Source organism: Sus scrofa, chromosome 6 (assembly GCF_054392235.1).
Source record: "Sus scrofa isolate SSC_HxYL_T2T_F1_AM1 chromosome 6, Sscrofa_HxYL_maternal_Yorkshire_Landrace_v2.0, whole genome shotgun sequence".
Taxonomy (NCBI): domain Eukaryota; kingdom Metazoa; phylum Chordata; class Mammalia; order Artiodactyla; family Suidae; genus Sus; species Sus scrofa.
Genome location: NC_139388.1, coordinates 102275741 through 102295025, shown reverse-complemented (window position 1 = coordinate 102295025; position 19285 = coordinate 102275741). Strand labels below are relative to the sequence as shown.

Here is a 19285-nt window from a genome sequence, read left to right as displayed (position 1 = left end):
GCTTTTAGGAAAAATTAATCACCTTTTACTTATAAAATCAGAATTAATGCTATTCTTACTAAATTAATAAAAAGCTTAAAAAAAAAGCACAAGTGAGCTTAAAATTTTGATGGGTATTGAAAGTTGATTTCTGGAGAAGATTCAGAGAAGAAAAATCCTTGTATAAGCCACATGTTGTTCTGACACAGTTTAATCCACTATTAAAATCGATGTAAGCCTTTTCTACCGTGAGAGCATAGAATTGTGGTACCTTAATAATAAAACGGGTGTATTTTTAACCTCTCATTCTACCCTCATATGAATTTAAGCTGTAACAGCAATGAAATAAAACAATTCCCCCCAAAATTGCAAATTGATGCTGTCACACCCCCCCCCAAAAAAGAAAGTCACCCATAAGTGAAATTTGTAAATATGGGGAAAAAACCAGATGCTGACTGCCCGTGGCATTTGAGCCCTGTAAAACCCACTTTTTATACCAGGAGAAATTAGCTTATTTACTTGACTGTTTCCATCTTTCTACTTCTCCCTCAAATTTTTAGGAATACGTGTAGGTCCACTCCAACTTTCCCCAAATATCAATTTTTAAAAATAATGACTGACTCTGTTTGTTAACTAGGATTTACAGTATTACATCCTGTGGCAGTTAAAGACTTACTCAACATTTGCCCTGCTGGACGAAATCTGATTTGCACTATCACTGAAAGGGGAAGTAGAGAATGAGGTCATTCCTTCATAGGCATTTAAAAACTTTGGGGGGGGAAGCATTTGGAAATGACTTCTCATTAAAATGCAGAGTTACATTTCTTGAGAAATTCTGATGTCTTTTCCAGTTTTACATTTTCCGATATAAAAGGGGGAATTTGTTTTGTCCTGTGACACTTCAAGGGAGCAGGATGGAATAAAGTTCACGGTAGCTGTGGAGCAAGGAGGACGGAGGGAATGTTATGACGGAACAAGCCACCCACAGCCAACAGCAGGAGGAAGCCGGTGTGTGTGTGCTGGAAGGTTACCCTCTACCGTGGGAAGAAAAAAATAGTCTATCCTGGAGAGTTACATTAAGATTACTAATGACTCGGGAGTTCCCGTCGTGGCTCAGTGGCTAGGAACCATGAGGTTGCGGGTTTGATCCCTGGCCTTGCTCAGTGGGTTGAGGATCTGGCATTGCCGTGAGCTGTGGTGTAGGTTGCAGACATGGCTCAGATCCCACGTTGCTGTGGCTCTGGCATAGGCCGGTGGCTACAGCTCTGATTCGACCCCCAGCCTGGGAACCTCCATATGCCATGAGAGCAGCCCTAGAAATGGCAAAAAGACCAAAAAAAAAAAAAAAAAGATTACTAATGACAGCGTAAACGGACGCACTTTCAGCAAGCGCGTGTGCAGCTCTGGACAGGTACATGAAAGCTGTCCCTTGTTGCAGATGACTATGCATAGACTGTCCTGATAGACACACAGCAAATGATGTCACTTAACAGCTATGGGGCAAGACTGCTTTACAGAAGTTAACAGAAGCCATCTAAAAATATAAAACCTAGCACTGGACAGGAAGAACTCTGTGTGTGTGTGTGTGTGTGTGTGTGGTTTGTACAGTGGCCAGTTTTACAACAGCTAGTTATCATTTCGGTGCCACTGAGTAGAACTGTTTCCTTGTTTTCTCTGTAATGGTCCTTTCATGACTCGCCAAGCCTCCCTGTGCTCTCCTGGAGCTGGCGGCTCTCACCTGATGAACCCAGTAAAATTGTCACCACAACCTTCCCCGCGGTGGTTATCATGTTGCCGATAAACTCTTTCAGCTTGGAGGCTACGGAGGCCAGCCTGCGGAAGAGCTTTAATTTTGTGCTTTCTTCCAAGCGGCCGTCAACACCATCTCCTTCGTCTAAATCCTCTTCATAGACCAGAGCCTCTTCTGAGTCGATTTTTTCTCCTCCAGCCTAAATAAATGAAAAACAGAAAACACTGCAGTCCAGGACGCTGCCTGTCCACCCAGCAGATTATATATGGTTTGTAATTTACGGGCTAGTCACTGGGGTGAATTTCACAGATCAGGAAAAAATGCAGACAACCACTCAACCACGTAACCCCTCAGGTCCCCAGGGGTCCCCGTGTGAGCCCAGGGAACTTTGATCTTCCCTGAAGTACACAGGAAGCACCGCTAATCATAGGGCCCCTGATGGCAGGTCATCTTACCTACACGAGCTCATTTTAACAGGCAGAAGAAGAACCCGGCTGAAACATCTATGAATAACCTTGGCTGTCAGCAACCTGGGTTTGGTTCCTTCAAATTACGGAGTTTGCCATTGAGGCGATGGGAAGAGTTCACGAACGTGTCCATGGCTTAAACGGAAAGGATGGGCCAAATTGGGCTTAGGAAATCCCTTTTCTTTCTGGAGTTTATCTTTGTTCACTATTTTAGTATTTCCTGCCTGTGGGAGGATGAGTGGCCCCCGCTACTTGGCTAAATAAACAGTAGCTTCCTATCTCATCCTTTTAGAGGATCATGCGCTGGGCCAATCTCAGGCCATTCAGGACCATCGCTAGAGATTCAGGGAGGAAATACATGCGCAGCACATCCGCGGAGTTCCACAGATTATTTTAAACTGGCTGTACTATGGCGGGGCTTTGTTTTGTTTTTAAAGAATGCACAAGACTTTTTGAGCTAATCACAATCCCTCCCTGGAAGGGTTAGGATTTTTTAAAAGGAATTACAAATATAAACTATCACCTGAAGACAAAAGGAGCCTGTTTGAGATGCATGAAACTTTGTTTGCATTCACCCCTAGGCTGACAGGTTTCATCTTGAAAAGACAGCAGCTATCTGCAGAGCCAGAAGGGCCCGCAGGCCCCCTGTTCGGAATCCATTCAAGGCTTAGAGAGTAGGGACTGGCTGCTCTGTGTTTCCATTTTGAAGGTTCTTATTTAAAAAAAAAATGTATTTACAATTTTGAAAAGTTTTCATACATGTGATTTCCCATAATCTCACAATAACCCTTTATCTCCCCCGCCTCTTTCTTGCCCCTCCCCCTTTCCACCTCCCCACTGGTAACCACTAACTTGTTTTCTCTGTGAGTCTTCTTTCTGTTTTATTCATTGGTTTGTTGTATTTTTTTGATTCCACAAGTAAGTGATATTACATGATATTTGTCTTTATCTGACTTTACTTAATCTGCTAATCTCTAGGTCCATCCTTGTTGCTACAAATGGTATTTCATGGCTGAGTAATATTCCAGTGTATATATGGACCGTGTCTTCCTTATTCATTCATCTGTCAATGGACATTTAGGTTGTTTCCATGTCTTGGCTACTGTGAATAGTGCTCCTATAAACATTGGGGTGCATGTATCTTTTTCAATTCGTGTTTTTGTTTATATATGTACAATACAGACACAGACACACAGACACATACAAATACAGGGATTAAACCATGGCCTACTCAAGTTCAAAGTGGGTTTCGGATCCTGTTGTGTTCCACCGCAGCACATGTGTACTTTTTCTTGGAGGAAAAAGTATGTTTCAGGCTTATTAATTAAGATCTTTCTGGGTGTTCGGGGCCTGGTATGCTCCATTGTCCCTAGTAGGAGCTGCGGCAGCACACATGTCAACAAGCCAAAAGTTTACAACTAAATATCTCACAGTAATTAGGGCTATTAAGAGAACTGAAATAGGGTGATGGGATTGTGAGAGACAGGGCAGCTATTTTCAATTCTGAGGTCGGGGAGGGCCTCTCTGAGGAGGTGACATTTAAGCTGGGATCTGAATGTCACAGAGTAATCAGCCATGTGAAAATTCTAGGCCAGAGCCTTCAAAGCCCTGGAAGGGCTGGTCAAGCCTCCAGGGTGCATTCAGAAAGAAGGCACATGTCCCCTGGCCCACTTCCTCCTCCATCTCAGCAGCTGACTCCACTGGGTCCCATCTTGCAGAGAAGAGGGCTGAGCTCTGGCTGTGCCTCAACCCACCACCTGCAGCCCATTTGTGCGCAGACAGCTACCACCCTCCCCTGCCCTGTAACACCCTGTCTCATCTCAGAAAAACACACTGCTCCCAACCCACACGTGGGAGCTTCAAAGTGAATCTAAGAGCTGACTGCATGCATGGTGACACTTCCTCAACACTCGAATCCACTCTCACAGGACTGTGATCGCAGCCACTTCACCCAGAGAAGGGGACTCTAGTGGTTGCAGGAGGATGGGCAGGGGGCTGTTGTGGTGCAGGATGGGGTGGGGGCTGAAGAGGGCTTGCATCTCAGCTGCATGTCTGGGAGGTTGTCAGCAGGATGTCAGCAGGGGAGATTTCACAGGGAGGAAGGAGGGATGAGGGAGAATTGGGGGTGGGGGCTCCTGCATCAGTGGTATCTTGGTTGGTGGGACCAGGACACCCAGAAGTGGGGCAGGCTGCAGGAGCCAGTTATGAGATGGGCTGTCCTGGGGCATCGAGTGTAGGAGGCTGGAGTGTGGAAACAGGTGGCAACTGGAGTGGTCTACCTGAGGTTCACTGCCAAAGTCAGGGGTCTGGTGAGGTGACCTGGAGAGAACACAAAGGCACCACACCTGGGACCAGTCTATCTCTCCAGCCTTACCTTCATCTCTTTGCCTAGAAACACCACATGCTCATCGCACTTTGCCTGGAAAATACCTGGGAACCTGGACTCCACAGCCTCTTTGCCTTGGGATGTGCAGTGCCCGCCCAGGGGAACCCTCCCTAGCGTCTAAGGCTCCCAGGTCTGCCTTCCTCCAGCTTCTCCATCTCCCAAAGCCCAGTTGCTATGGGCACCAATCCAGTGAAGCTGTTGCTATGGCACCCACACCTCCACCCACATGGGGCATCTGGTACCTAATGTCCCGCACAACAGGTGGGTGACATGAAAAATCCCTCTCTGAGGAAGAAGGCTTGTCCAAAACTTTCAGCCCCCAAACTTGTGAAAGGAGACAGAGAGAGAGAACATAGCTAGAGCTGCCAGGGCCCAGTCAGAAACAGACTCCTAACCTTTACAATAAATGACTTATTACTCAATTATGGAATTGCTACGGATGTAGATTAAATCAGATAGAAATTTCTGGTCGAGAACTTTCATGAGGTTAGACGAATGCATTTCCCTGACCTCTTTTGGGTGGAACTGGGGGCCCCCGTGATTTTTATAAACATACCTCTGTACTTGAGGTTTTCAGCATTTCTCTACCGGAATCCCTGGGGCCCTCAATTGGAAACACTTTCTAAACCTTCAAGCTGAGAGTGAGCCCAAAGGGAGCCCGTACCGTGCAGGCTGGGCCAGAACTGCCATTAGTCACAGCAGGCTGGCTGGGTAACAGGCTGGCTTTCTCCCCAAAACAATCAATCTGGTGACGTGTAAACACTGACGCTTTGGAAAAGACCCAGCTCAAGCCAAAGTCTTTACCAGCAAGCAGCCTGGGTTGCTGGCGCTGTCATCTGTCCCCAGACTGGAGCCCAACTTGATTCTGGCCTTGGCCCTAGGAAGGGGTAGCTGTAAATGAAGATTTAACCCCTGGTTCCTGAGCTATCTTAGAAATGAAAGACAAAGAGGCTCTTTACAGTTTAGAAAACCAAATACAGTCTTACGTATCAGGACGGCCAGGTCAACATCTACAACTTAGTGGACAAAACCAAAGTACTTTAAGTCATCTTCTTGAAAAGCCTCTGACTTTGAGAGGTGCCCAGGGTACTACGGTAGCATCTCATTTCCTGTGAAGATGGTCCGAGGGCACCAGAATCAGCTGCATGTGAGGTGACTCTGTTCCCAAGCCTGGATGAGGGCCTCCAAGCAAAGCAGCCTGTGCACCTCATCCCACGACCGCCCCTTACTCTGCAGCCACACTCCCCCACCACCCCAACACACACAGCACTGTCTGTTACTCCCGCTCAACCCTGAACAACACCATCACCATAAATTACCTTTAGTAGAACCCAATATCCATTTTTCCTCCTCCCCAAGTGCTAAAAGATTCAACCTGGGCTGGAATTAATCCCAAGGATCACCTGGGAATCCTCAGGGGGACAGATTCCTAGCCACCACCACCCCCATCACGCTTCCTGCATCAGAAATTCTGGGAGTGGATCCCAGGACTCTGATTAAAGGGCTGCCCTCTGTGATGCGCAGGCAGCCAGCCCAGAAGCCACACCCCAGCTGACACGTGCAGCCAGGGGTCAACCAACTCTACATCCAGCTGACCAGGCAAAACTGGAAATGTTCTGTTTGAATCATATCCTGAGTCGACTCCCTTAATTGGAAACTACATTAGAGGAATTCATCTGTGGAATCGCCTAAAGGTTTCAGTCAACCTTAGCTGTTAGACCAGAGCTTCTCCAGCAGTGCCATCCATTTCCCTCTTCCTCGTGGTTCAAACCACGCTTTGAGAAACCTTTTAATGGGAGGATATATGGGCAAGTCACAGAGGAGGAGTCAGAAGACCTGGTAGGCAAAGGAAGCATTTTTCCAAAATGTCATGAGTTGTTTATTCATTGTTTACTATTGAAAGTTAACAGTTTATCTTAACAGAGTGGTTTCATCTCAACAGAAGAGCCCGAGGAAGGAAGAGGCCATGATGTGACTCATCCCAGGAGAAGAACCAGTCACATTCTCAGCGTCCCGTGCAGGCCCACGGCCGGACAGAGGACAGGAGGCTTGCTGGCACGGGGTCATGTGTGCTGTGTAGGCCTAGCGTGATAGCCCTGTGCAGACAAAGCAATTGTTTTATTCCGTTGCTACACTTGTTTTAGGATGATTCTTTTTCCAAACGTAGAAGAGCAGTTAAATCGCCCCATTTCACTTGCGAAAAGGAGTCTGTAGCTGTATGCTTTCAACCTCCTCTGACAGAGTAACAGAAGTTTAATAAGGGAAACTGAGTGAGCAGTGAGAACTTTAATAAAGGAACCCACTGGGTTAGCCAGGACTGCAGGTCTGAGGAGCTTGAATAACACAGTTGTCCCACCATCAAGCAGTACTTATCCCCCAACCACCTCCCAGGGCTTCTGAGTGGCAGGTTGGGGTGGGTCCTGCACCTGGGCCTCTACAAACTCCCAGGTCAAAGGCACTTCAACGTGGTGGTGTGGAAAGAGTCTGAAGGCACCTCCTCCTGTGGACACAGCAAACATGCAGCTACATCGAGATCAACCTGCCTGGAGAACTTGAACACGAGTTCAATACCTGCTCGGCAACCAAGGATCAAGGGCTGGGTCCAGACCCATGGAGCAGCAGAGAAACGCTCTTGTCCAAACTGCTGCACAACATGACCCCTTGATAGGGAGGGACTCAGCAGACAGGTGCCCCTCCTGGATGACCGATGGGTGGGGGCTGGGATCTAACCCAGAGAGAAGAGCCCCCAATACGCCTGGCTTAGAAAACCAAGGGGACTGGGGTCCAATGGTCCCAAAGTGCTGGAGGAAACTAAACCCCCTTTTTAAAGCACTTACTATAGGGGGTCTCACTCAGAGAGCCAGTGAAATGACAGCAGCTTGACAAGTGCTAAGAGTCATTTGTTAATCCAAAGGCATCTGCTGGGGAAGGAGGGATGGTGAAAATGCTGCCCAGAGACGGAGGCGCCATTGTGCTCCCTACCTCACCTGCTGACATAGGTCGGTGAGCTCGGACACAGGACCTAGTGATCATGTAACTACCCTGCTCCCTGTTGAAGCCAGGGAGCTCCAGGGGTTGCAGAGACCCCTGCTCCCTGGCAGGGGCAGCTGAGCTCAAGTGGTCTTGGCTCCTCCCACCCTTGCCCTAAAGATGATGCCCACACACAGACAGGGCACAATCCTTGGCTTTGCTGAAGCTGCAGGCACACAGTGAGGCCTGTTCCCACTGCCTTCCAAAAACAAGAGAGCTAGCCTGTATCCCACTTCTCCAGCTGCCTTACTGAAGCCGGCAGGAGCACAAAGGCCCCAGAGGGACACCCCTTGACTGCCTGGCTTGTTGGGTTGAAGACCCTGAGCTCTGTGAAATAGTAACAATCAGAGACAGCTCTTGTCAGGCCAGCCCCCACTCAGGGCACTGCACAGACAAGAAACACAACTATTTCTTGTGAAAAAGGCCCATTCATGGAGCCTGGAGCCTCATGTTTCCATCACACCCAGAGGCTAAGGAGGGCTCCCAGGGAAAGTAAGAAGGGAGACAGCTCCCTTGCACCCCTCTGGCCTCACCACAGCTCCATGAAACTCTCTAGAAAGAAGGTTATGCAACAGTCTCCCAGAGGATGTCTCCCAGAGGACACCTCCCAATCTTCACATCTGGAAAATGGCAGGGATCACAACTGTGACTCCATGGGACTATATATCTATGTACTTTAAAAACTAGGTGTCATGACACTCTTCCCCTTGGAACACTGATAGGTCCAGGCACATCCTCAACAGGGCCAGATCAAGAATAAATCAAGTGGTATAGACAACTACAAAGATTTGAAAGACAGCCAAGAACTAAGACAGTGTTGAATGAGAAGATTCATAACCTACACAAAGCCAATCTTTCAAGACTGAGAGAGGCAGTAGTTTTGCCTAATACACAGAAGCAAACTGAGAGTCACCAAAATGAAGAATGGGTTCCAAACAAAAAAGCAAGACAAAACCTCAGAAAAAGACCTTAATGATATGGAGATAGTAATCTACCTGATAAAGAATTCAAAGTAATAGTCATAAAGATGCTCCCTGACCTTAGGAGAAGAATGGATAAACACAGAGAGAACCTCAACAAAGATTTTGGTTGTATATATAAAAAAATAAACAATCAGTTCTGAAGAATACAATAATTGAAATGAAAAATACATGAGAAGGAATCAAAACAAAATTAGATGATAGAGAAGAACAGATCAGCAATCTGGAAGACAAGGTAGGGAAATCACCTGATCAGAAGAGCAAAAAGAATTTTTAAAAATGAGGATAGTTTAAGGGACCCTGGGACAACAGTAAATGTATTAACATTTGCATTATAGGGGTCCCAGAAGGAGAGGAGAGAGAGAAAGGGGCAGAAAAATTATTTGAAGAAATAAAGGCTGAAAACTTTCCAAACCTGGAAAGGAAGCAAACCCCCAGGTCTAGAAAGTGCAGACTCCCAGACAAGATGAATCCAACAAGATCCACACCAAAACACATTCCAATTAAAATGTCAAAATTAAAGACAAAGAGAGAATTTTAAAGGCAGCAAGAGAAAAATGACTAGTTATATATAAGAGAATCTCCATAATATTATCCGTAAATTTTTTGGCAGAAATTTTGCAGAAGCAGCATGATATATTCAAAGTGCTGAAAGTAAAAAACTTACAACCAAGATTACTCTGTCTAGTAAGGTTGTCACTCAGGAGTGGAAGTCAGAGAGAGAGTTAAATTTAACTGGTTCCCATGAGGGAAAACAGATGGTTCAGGGGCAGTCATAATCTTTGTAACCAAAGACACACTGAGCGATGGATGACTGTGCCTGCATGCTTGTAAACCAGGGTCTGGAAAATGTAAAGCAATGACTCTGGACTAGATCCCAGGTGGGAACTGAGAAGATGCCTAATTAGAAGGTGATGAAAAGAGACTTCTTTCATTCTTTGTTTCTTGTTATAAAAAAAATAAAAACCAAAACACTAACTTGACCCTCAGAGCTGAAGCTTGAAGAATAGCCCAGCTGACCATTTTCTGTGCTGACCACAGTAGCCTAATGGATGTTAGGTATTAGAAGGGAAGGTACAGATTTGAGGTTCAGGAGGAATTTCCACATAACATCAGTGGGACCTACATGTTGCATCTTTGAATTTTTGATGGATGTGGGATTACTTATACTGGAATATTCTTTGTATCTTTCATATATGATTTGTCAAACTATCTAGAAGATGCCTTTTCAAGCAGACCAAGTCGAGACTAAAATTCCTACTCGAATAAACATTTAATTTATCATCAGTTTGGTTTAACAATATATTACCATGCTATTTGCCTCAAAAATAAAGCCTGAACTCTCATTAAATAAGAAAGAGCTAGAAGTAGAGAAATACACAGATTACATCAGCTTGGTGAACTTACTGATGTAATTGGTATTTTATTGCACAGATAACCTTTCTACACAATTATTTCTTATAACTTACTTTTTTAAAAAGATTGAAGAATAGGAATCTTTCTCCCAGTTATGACTGGTAGACCTGCTTCTGTATTAAAACGAACAAGTAAAGAAGACCATAGAGGTGTCAGCTGGAAAAGAACCTTTTAAGGCACTTGGGGAATTGGTTCGTGACTGAGGTCTGCTCTCTGTAAAATTCAAGAACAGGGCAAAGCCTCCCACCCACATTCCCCCCCACTCAGGTCATTCGGGGGATCCTTGGATTTGGAATGCCCTTCAAAAGAGCAAACTTGAGCCTCATTATCAAGTCCATGAAGATTAGAGAAGTCTTCTCCAGGGATTAGTTGCTACTTTCAAACAATGCTGGATTTGAGAAGTTCTCCCAGGCACCAGTGGATTGATTAACCTGCCATTTCTCCACAGAGATAAAGGAAAGAAGTACTGCCAGCAAACACTGTCCTTTCAAAGGATCCTCAAAGACCAAGCATCTCGAACACAATGCCAAGATTTATGAGCAACAGGAGGTATGCTGGAGACTTCAAAATAAAATAAATACTCCTGCTTATTTTGGCTGCGTATCTCAATTTTTTTCAGACTCCAGCCAGATTGTTCCTCTGTAAGAAATACTTCCAGGTGGGAGTTCCCGTCGTGGCGCAGTGGTTAACGAATCCGACTAGGAACCATGAGGTTGCGGGTTTGGTCCCTGCCCTTGCTCAGTGGGTTGACGATCCGGCGTTGCCGTGAGCTGTGGTGTAGGTTGCAGACGTGGCTCGGATCCCGCGTTGCTGTGGCTCTGGCGTAGGCCGGTGGATATAGCTCCGATTGGACCCCTAGCCTGGGAACCTCCATATGCCGCGGGAGCGGCCCAAGAAACAGCAACAACAACAACAACAACAAAAAGACAAAAGACAAAAAAAAAAAAAAGAAAAAAAAAAGAAATACTTCCAGGTGGAGTCACCTCAGAAGATACACTGTAGCCCACTCTGCTGCACTGGGACCACCGGCAGCATATGGAAGTTCCTGAGTCAAGGACTGAATCCCAGCCCCAGCTGTAACCTACATCACAGATGTAGCAAAGTCAGGTCCTTTAACCCACTGTGCCAGGCAGGGGATTGAACCTGCTCTTCAGCAGCAAACCAAGCTGCAGCAGTTGGATTCTTAACCCACTGCACCTCAGCGGGAACTGCCCAGTCAATTACTTTTTAAGTCAATGTCACCTAGACTCACATGACAAAGTACAGTTATTAGGACAAACAGGTCTGTCTCGTGTGCTTCCGTCACCATGGACTGAAATCTGAGCCAGTGAAAAATACACCTAAAAATGGACATATGTTTCACTCATTCTTACACTTTTCCAAATGCATAAATTTTTTCTCTCAAGGGCTTTAAAATACCTTGATGGAAACATGCAGAGTTCACGCACACAACCTGAGACAGCAAGGTGCACAGACGGGAAGCCTCCTTCAGGGTGGAATTAATATTTTTCTTCTCGAAGTACCAGGTGTTACTTCTCTGAAGACTCTAGTAACTAAGCTATCTAGGCCAACGGGCCACGATACAAATCCGCAGGGTTCCCCATTTGTGACAAGGGCAGCTGAGAGTGGAGGGGCACTGGATCAAGCCCAGGCCCTGAATGGATGATACCATGCTGCTCGCAGGGCAGCCCTCACAGTCCCCCAACTGGTCTCCTTGGGCCAAGGTGTGGGTGATGCCCAGGCCTGAGGACTACTTAAGGCTGAGCCAAGTAACCGCTAATATTTAAGCCACGCGTGTGAGCGTGAAGCACAGAGCCTATTTTACCACTACACTGTCACAACCCACCAAGTGACGAGGCCCAAAAATTAAAGAAGAAAAAGGCACAAATTACCGATTCTTCATTCTCAAACTCTGGGTTATACTGTGCTGCTTCTTCACCCACTGGTTTCTGGACGATGTTCCTACAGACAAGCCAGATGGTCAGGCTGGCGATGAACATCCCGATGTCAGGCACAAACACTCGGATCCCATTGCCCACGTCAGCTCCCTTTAAGCTATGGAGGGGGGAAAACACGGAGGAAGTTTAGTTGTTTTTATGCAAACTGTTGTAAAGTATGTTTGAATCTTCTTAACAACTTAAAATAATGCCCAGTGTCTGCCCAGAAGGCACCAGAAAGGTTTTCATTGATCCCGTCTTACACGGTCTACTAAGATTCAGGAAAGTTCTAGAGAGTTTCAGAAACGGTATAAAGAACCCCAAACCAGTTCTCACTCTTAAAATATGCTAATGAAAATTGCTGTTAAATAAACTACATGTCTAGTATAGAGACAGAAGTTTGCAATTTAGCCGAGGCAATGAAGACTAGTCATGCAAGAGCAGCTGGAAGATTCTGCCTCAGAAGTAAAGAGGAGCCAGAAGGGAAAACAGAAAATGTTGGGGCAGCTCTTGAACAGGATCTATTTGTTATTTTGAATACTGAGTTGATTGTTTTCCATCCTGTTAGAAAGGCAGATCATTAACAGAGAGCTCAGACTGAGGAGACTGGGTTCCAGTCTCAGTAGGACCCTGACAGCCGCCTTCTACTGGGGCTGCCCTTCTCTGAGTCCTGTGTTCTTCCTCTGCCCACAAAAGATGATGCAGTTTGTCCTCCTTATCTCACTGGACTCGAGTGAAAGAGACCCAGTGAATATCAGAGATAAAACTTGTTTAGGGACAGGAAGCAGAAGATAGGAAAATGTCATATAAAGATATATATTTTTCCATATACACTTTATATGACTAAGTACATACTGCATTCATTTACAGTATGGATATATACATATATATGATACATTTTGGTAAAAGCATGAAAACATAATAAATAGCACAACCTCTATCACCCAGAAATAACCAGGTTACTATTTTAGTAAAATAAACAATTATATGATATCCCTTACATGTGGAATCCATAAAATGATGGAAATGAACTTATTTACAAAACAGAAATGGATTCACAAACAAATATGATGATATCACTTCTATGTGGAATCTAAAATATGATACAAATGAACTTATTTACAAAATAGAAACAGATTCACGGGCTTAGAAAACAAACTTATGGTTACCTAAGGGGAAAAGGGCAAGGGATAAATTAGGAGTTTAGGGTATATACACGACTTTATACTCTGGTAAAAGAGATAACCAACAATGTAAAATAGATAACCAAAAAGGACCTACAGTATAGCACAGGGAACTACACTCAGTATCTTGTTATAACCTCTAACAGAAGAGTCTAAAAAAGAAAACATATATAATACGTAAATTATATTAAACATAGAATTAGATTAACTCCATATACTATATTTAAATTGAAATATATTTAAATAATAAAACTATATTAAACAGATGAATTATATATCATTTATAAATAAAGACTATTTATATAAACGAATCACTCTGCTGTACACCTGACATTGACATTGTAAATCAACTGTTTCATTAAAATTTTAAAAAAGTTATTATATTACCTACCTCTTAACTGAACAATTGCTTTATGCTAAGAGCTTGGCACATATTATTTAGTCCAACTAATCACCATACAGAGTTAGGCATTATTAGTGATCCTCCTTTTACATATGAAAAAACTAAGGCTTCCAAAAGTAAACTTGCTTCCATTAAGTCACACACATAGAGAGAGAAGAGAATTACACTCAAGCTCCCTTAAGTCCAAACCTGATGCTCTCAACCTCAGGTTATGTGTCCCAGAGCCCTCCCTCCCCATCCTCCTTCTGTAAACGGACATGCATTCTTTTTGCTTTTTTTGGTCTTCTTGCCTTTTTCTAGGGCCGCTTCCAGGGGCATATGGAGGTTTCCAGGCTAGGGGTCCAATCGGAACTGCAGCCACCGGCCTACGCCAGAGCCACAGCAACGCCGGATTGTTAATCCACTGAGCAAGGGCAGGGACCGAACCCGCAACCTCATGGTTCCTAGTCGGATTCGTTAACCACTGCCCCACGACGGGAACTCCTGGACATGCATTCTTAACGTTAACAGAACCAAGCTCATACTTTGCCTATTGTTTTCAAAAACGACTTATTCATTTAATCCATCATTCGCATTTTCACAGTCACTGAAGATGTTTAAACCTCACCATGATCATGGGCAGACAGTAGTTACTCAACCAGTCTACTACGGATGTACATCTAGAATATTTCTTTTTTTTTTTTACATTCTTTTTGTAATATTTCATTGTTAGTATTCAGAAATGTAATCAATTTCTGAGTGTTAATCTTGTGTTCTGCTACTTTGCTGAATTCATTGATCACTTCCAGTAGTTTTTTTTTTTTTTTTTTTGTCTTTTGTCTTTTTTGTTGTTGTTGTTGTTGTTGTTGTTATTGTTGCTATTTCTTGGGCCGCTCCCGTGGCATATGGAGGTTCCCAGGCTAGGGGTTGAATCGGAGCTGTAGCCACTGGCCTACGCCAGAGCCACAGCAACGCGGGATCCGAGCCGCGTCTGCAACCTACACCACAGCGCAGGGCAACGCCGGATCGTTAACCCACTGAGCAAGGGCAGGGATCGAACCCGCAACCTCATGGTTCCTAGTCAGATTCGTTAACCACTGCGCCACGACGGGAACTCCTAGAATATTTCTATTTATTTGTTACTATAATATAAATAAAAGTTAAATCTTAATTAAGAGTCTTTAATCCAGGATCCTCTAGGAAAAATTCCTCGGACCAATCTAACTGGCTTTTTATAAAAGTGGTCTAGAAGAAGGCATTCCCTGCAGAAACTTGTATTTTACATGTGGCTTCAAAGTTTTCTGAAGAGAAACATGGAAGTGAGCAGAGGTCACTTTACCTCCATCAAGTAAAACATCTGTAGTCGTGAGAGGTTTTAAAAATGGCAAATTCCAGAGTTCCTGTCGTGACTCAGCGGAAATGAATCTGACTAGTTATCCATGAGGACTCAGGTTTGATCCCTGGCCTTGCTCAGTGGGTTAAGGATCCGGTGTGGCCATGAGCTGTGGTGTAGGTTGCAGATGTGGCTCGGATCTGGTGGATCCTGCATTGCTGTGGCTGTGGTGTAGTGCAGCAGCTGTAGCTCCAATTCGACCCCTAGTCTGGGAACTTCCATATGTCACAGGTGCGGCCCTAAAAAGACAAATTAAAAAGAAAAAAAAAAAAGGCAAATTCCTTTCATTTGTGTTGAGAGCACGAGAATGAGAAAAACTTCACCCAAACTTTATAATAACTTTTAATCCCAATTTATAACAATGAAATCTGATGATGGATTTTATCATAAGTGTAAAAGGTTTGCTGTCCACTTTTAAAGTCTATCCAATGTGATCAAACAGAGCAAGTGAGAATTAATATCATCAGAATGAGCAGTAAGAGGGTCCAGGGAGGAGAGAAGCCAGAAAACCAAGGCCAGGCAGGGGTTGCCTCCTGTGCCGGGCTGAGGTCAGGAGAGCTGGGCCGTCCTTCCCCGAGTGGGGGTGGGGGGGCTTCTGGGGAGAGATTATTGTAGCTTTTGTGGAAAACAACTTGCCCATGGCATTTTATGAAAAGCACCAAGCAAGTGGACAGGAGGGGAAAGAGTTCTTAGAGGAAGGGGCCCCGAGTTCCATCTGTGGCTGGTACCCAGCAGACTTGGGGGCCAGAGGGCCTGGCCCCTTACCACCTGTGCTCTGCATGAGGCCCCCAGTTTGGAAACAGTGGTTTTGAGGCAATGGCCTGAGCTTTGTGCTTCTTGGTCCCCAGAGAGACGTTTGATAGCACATATATTGAATAGAGTCTGCAAAAGCAATTGCTCCACCTGCCGTGACAGAATTCAACCCCTGGATCCAGGTCTGGGCTGCAGTCCTCAGAATGGACCCTCTCAGCCATGGCGGTGCCAACTACTAACTGTTGCTCTCGGCTTCGGAGCTAACAAGGCTGCACATTCATGACACCGTCTGGCGGACACCAGGAGCCTCCAGAAGACGCTAACAAGGCAGTGGACAACGACAAGGTCATGGGTCATCACCAAAGTCTTCTTCTTGGTGGTCTAGCCTAGTGTGTACAGAAGTGGGGCCCGGAGGCGGCGTCTCTATGGTGAGTGTGAGGCGTGGTGTGGAGGTAACAGATCATCCTGCAAGACGCGTGGGGTTTGTGCCAGAGACAAGTCCTGGATGAAGGGGTGGAGTGGAGAGTTTCTCCTCCTATGTGTTGGCTAAAGTTAATGGAGGAAATTAGATTGTCAGGGGCCTCAAGTCTCATGGAGTAAATATTTGTGGAAGGTTCCATAAACTAATTGTCAGCATGCATTACAGTGCATGGAACAATAAATTAAATTTTATTTCAAGTAAATTCTGCATTTGAAATCAGGCTGACCAGGTTATGCGTAGAAACCCTGTTCTAATAAATTAATGAGATCGATGTATACATTTCCCCATAAAATGTTATCCTCGAGAGCGCTACTTTCCAGGCTCAGCACAATTACATTTTCCATACCTAAGAGCACAGGCTAAACTGCTTGCAACATCATGTCCTCTTAAACAGGCAGATATTTCCTTTCCAATCTTGTTATAGTCACATTGATCCCATTTGTTCAGAATGATTATACCTCTTGAAAGGGAGCTGAGAAGCTGGAAAGCGGGAATAACCTATATCCATCAAGAGGAGAAGGAATATATCCATAACATACTATGAATCGATAAATTAGTGCCAGTGTACCTGTGCCCTGAATCACATCAATAAATATGGATGCCTCTCACAAAATAGAGAGAGAGAGAGAAAAAAAAGTAGCAAACATACGGAATATAGATTACACAGAGATTCACCTACAAAGAACTACATGAAAATGACAAAACATATTTCTGGGCATCGGAGAGGACACGGTCACCTGTGTTGGAAGTGTCCAAGTTCTCAAGTTCCTTGAAAGCTGGTTGCTACATACAAAAGTTTCCCTTTAATATTTCATATTATTCGTAACAGTCAGAGGGTCACCCTGCTCAGAATTCCTTGTGTAGAAAACATCTTGAGAACACAAAGTCAACGCCCTGCCTGGGAAAGATAATGACCAATGATGCAGTAATGGCCATGATTACATTTGGTCTGATTGATTCATTCATCAGATTCAATTACCGTCCTCCTGCCCAAGCCCAGAGAAGCAGCAGGCAGGTGTGGATATTCAGGGGCAAACCACTTGGCTTTTTTTTAAAAAAGTTTGTTTCTCACCAACAAAATGACTTCTCAAGATCTTCCCAACTATAAAGTTCTGCTTGGACTTGGAAAATTCAAAATAGAAATGGAGCCAGGAAGGAAGAGTGTTGGAGGTTCAGGCAAGGCTGAGGAGGAGGCTCAAGGACAAACACTCCACAGTCATGTTTGGAAGCTCAAAGGAACAATTCTGTTTAATGCCACTCCTTTGAGGGAGCAAGTCCTTTGGTTCAGAGGTGGTAGGAAGGTCAACTGCAATTGAATTCCAATAAAGTCATTAAGACATCAAATGAACATTATATAAATGAATGTAAACCACTGAGACGGTTGTACCTGGTTTTCTGGTGGCCTCTGGAACCCAGACATCGATGCTGAGCTGCAGGTCCACAGGATTGGAGGCTGGAGGGGCCCAGGCTTCCCAAGGGCCTCTGCTCCCAAGGCCAACTTCTACTCCTGGCCACACCTGACCTCCCAGGTGGGCTGGTTCACTCCTTTTTCCTCTGGATCTTTACACCCCAGCATCACCCAGGACCGTGCACAGTCTAGCTCCTGAAGTGCATTCTTTGTCTCACACTTGCTCCCACACACACCACCTGGCCCACCCCAATGGGGAGCCTCTAACTGGCCTGCAAAGCCCTTGCAAAGGACCGCAGCACGGGAAGCAAGTAAAATCTGGTCTGTCTAAACTACAGCCCTCGCTCTGGAGGTGAGTGATTTACTCCAGGGAACTAAAAAACAGTCTTGGGTTTCTTCAGCTTGCTCTGAAGTGTGAGGATTAGGGGTCTAATCCACACGCACGCGTCTGAGGCAAAGCTGCCCCCATCTGTCACCGCGACAGCCCGCAAAGGCCAGGAGATGTAAGCAGTTGTCATCACTGCAGGGAACAACTCAAGGCAAGAAGCTGAAACAGGAATAAACTTCTATTCTCCGCCTCAGCTGCCGCCACCCCACCGGGCGTGACCTAAGGCTCTCCCAGCGCAGCCATGTCTAACCAGTTCATTATGAAGCAAATGCAGGGACACCAACCGGCATCTTCATTTTCATGAAACCCAGCAGAATAAAATAGGAGTACACCGCATGTGGTAAGAGTAGCTATTCTTTTAAATTTTATTGATGTATAGCTGACTTACAATGTTGTGTTAATTTCTGCTGCACAGCACAGTGACTCAGTTATACATATATATATTCTTTTTCTCATGTTCTTTTCCATTATGGTTTATCACAGGATATTAAACAGATTTTCCTGTACTATACAGTAGGACCTTGTTGTTTATCCATCCTACATAAAAACTAGTTTGCATCTGCTAATCCCAAACTCCCAACCCTTCCCTCCCCCACCCTAGATCTCCCTTGGCAACCACAGGTCTGTTCTCTATGTCTATGAGTCTGCCTCTTTCATGAGTAAGTTCATTTACATCATATTTTAGAGTCCACGTATAAGTGATGTCATACTGTTTCTGTCTTTCTTTTTCTGACTTACTTCACATATGATAATCTCTAGTTGCATCCATGTTGCTATAAATGGCATTATTTCATTCTTTTTATGGCTGAGTAATATTCCATTGTATATATGTACCACTTCTTCTTTATCTATTCCTCTGTGGATGGACATTTAGGTTGTTTCCATGTCTTGGCTATTGTGAATAGTGCTGCTATGAATATAGGGGTGCATGTATCTTTTCGAATCATAGTTTCGTCTGGACATATGCTCAGGAATGGGATTGCTGGATCATATGGTGATTCTACTTTTAGTTTTCTGAGGAATCTCCGTACTGTATTCCACAGTGGTTATACCAATTTACATTCCCACCAACAGTGTAGTAGGGTTCCCTTTTCTCCACACCCTCTCCAGCATTTATTGTTTGTAGACTTTTTGATGATGGTCATTCTGTACATCAGTGTACTTTTGATTTGCATGTCTCTAATAATTCAGCTATTTTTTTTTTTTGAAACTGTAGGTATTTGTATTACTGGATCATGACATAAAAAGCTTCAAAAGCCCTCTCTGACACAGCTCTGTTCCATCAAACAGGCAGGGTGGTTGTGTCGGCACAAAGAGAATACAAACCCTTTCTCCAAATTTCCTGGAGCCA

The 19285-nt window shown here is 44.6% G+C and overlaps 1 protein-coding gene across 21 annotated transcripts in view; it reads right to left on the bottom strand.

The window, feature by feature from the left end:
• Nucleotides 1–19285, bottom strand: part of PIEZO2 (piezo type mechanosensitive ion channel component 2) — a 303672-nt gene that overhangs the window by 125855 nt on the left and 158532 nt on the right. For all 21 annotated transcript variants that reach the window (XR_014807528.1, XR_014807530.1, XR_014807531.1 and 18 more), the window contains 2 exons: nucleotides 11901–12063; nucleotides 1718–1928 (listed from right to left, as the gene is read on the bottom strand). Coding sequence is in view for 15 of the 21 variants with exons in the window: in XM_084964032.1 (XP_084820158.1) it covers nucleotides 1718–1928; nucleotides 11901–12063 (374 nt within the window). In the remaining 6 variants the exon portion in view is untranslated. The remainder of the gene's footprint in view (nucleotides 1–1717; nucleotides 1929–11900; nucleotides 12064–19285) is intronic.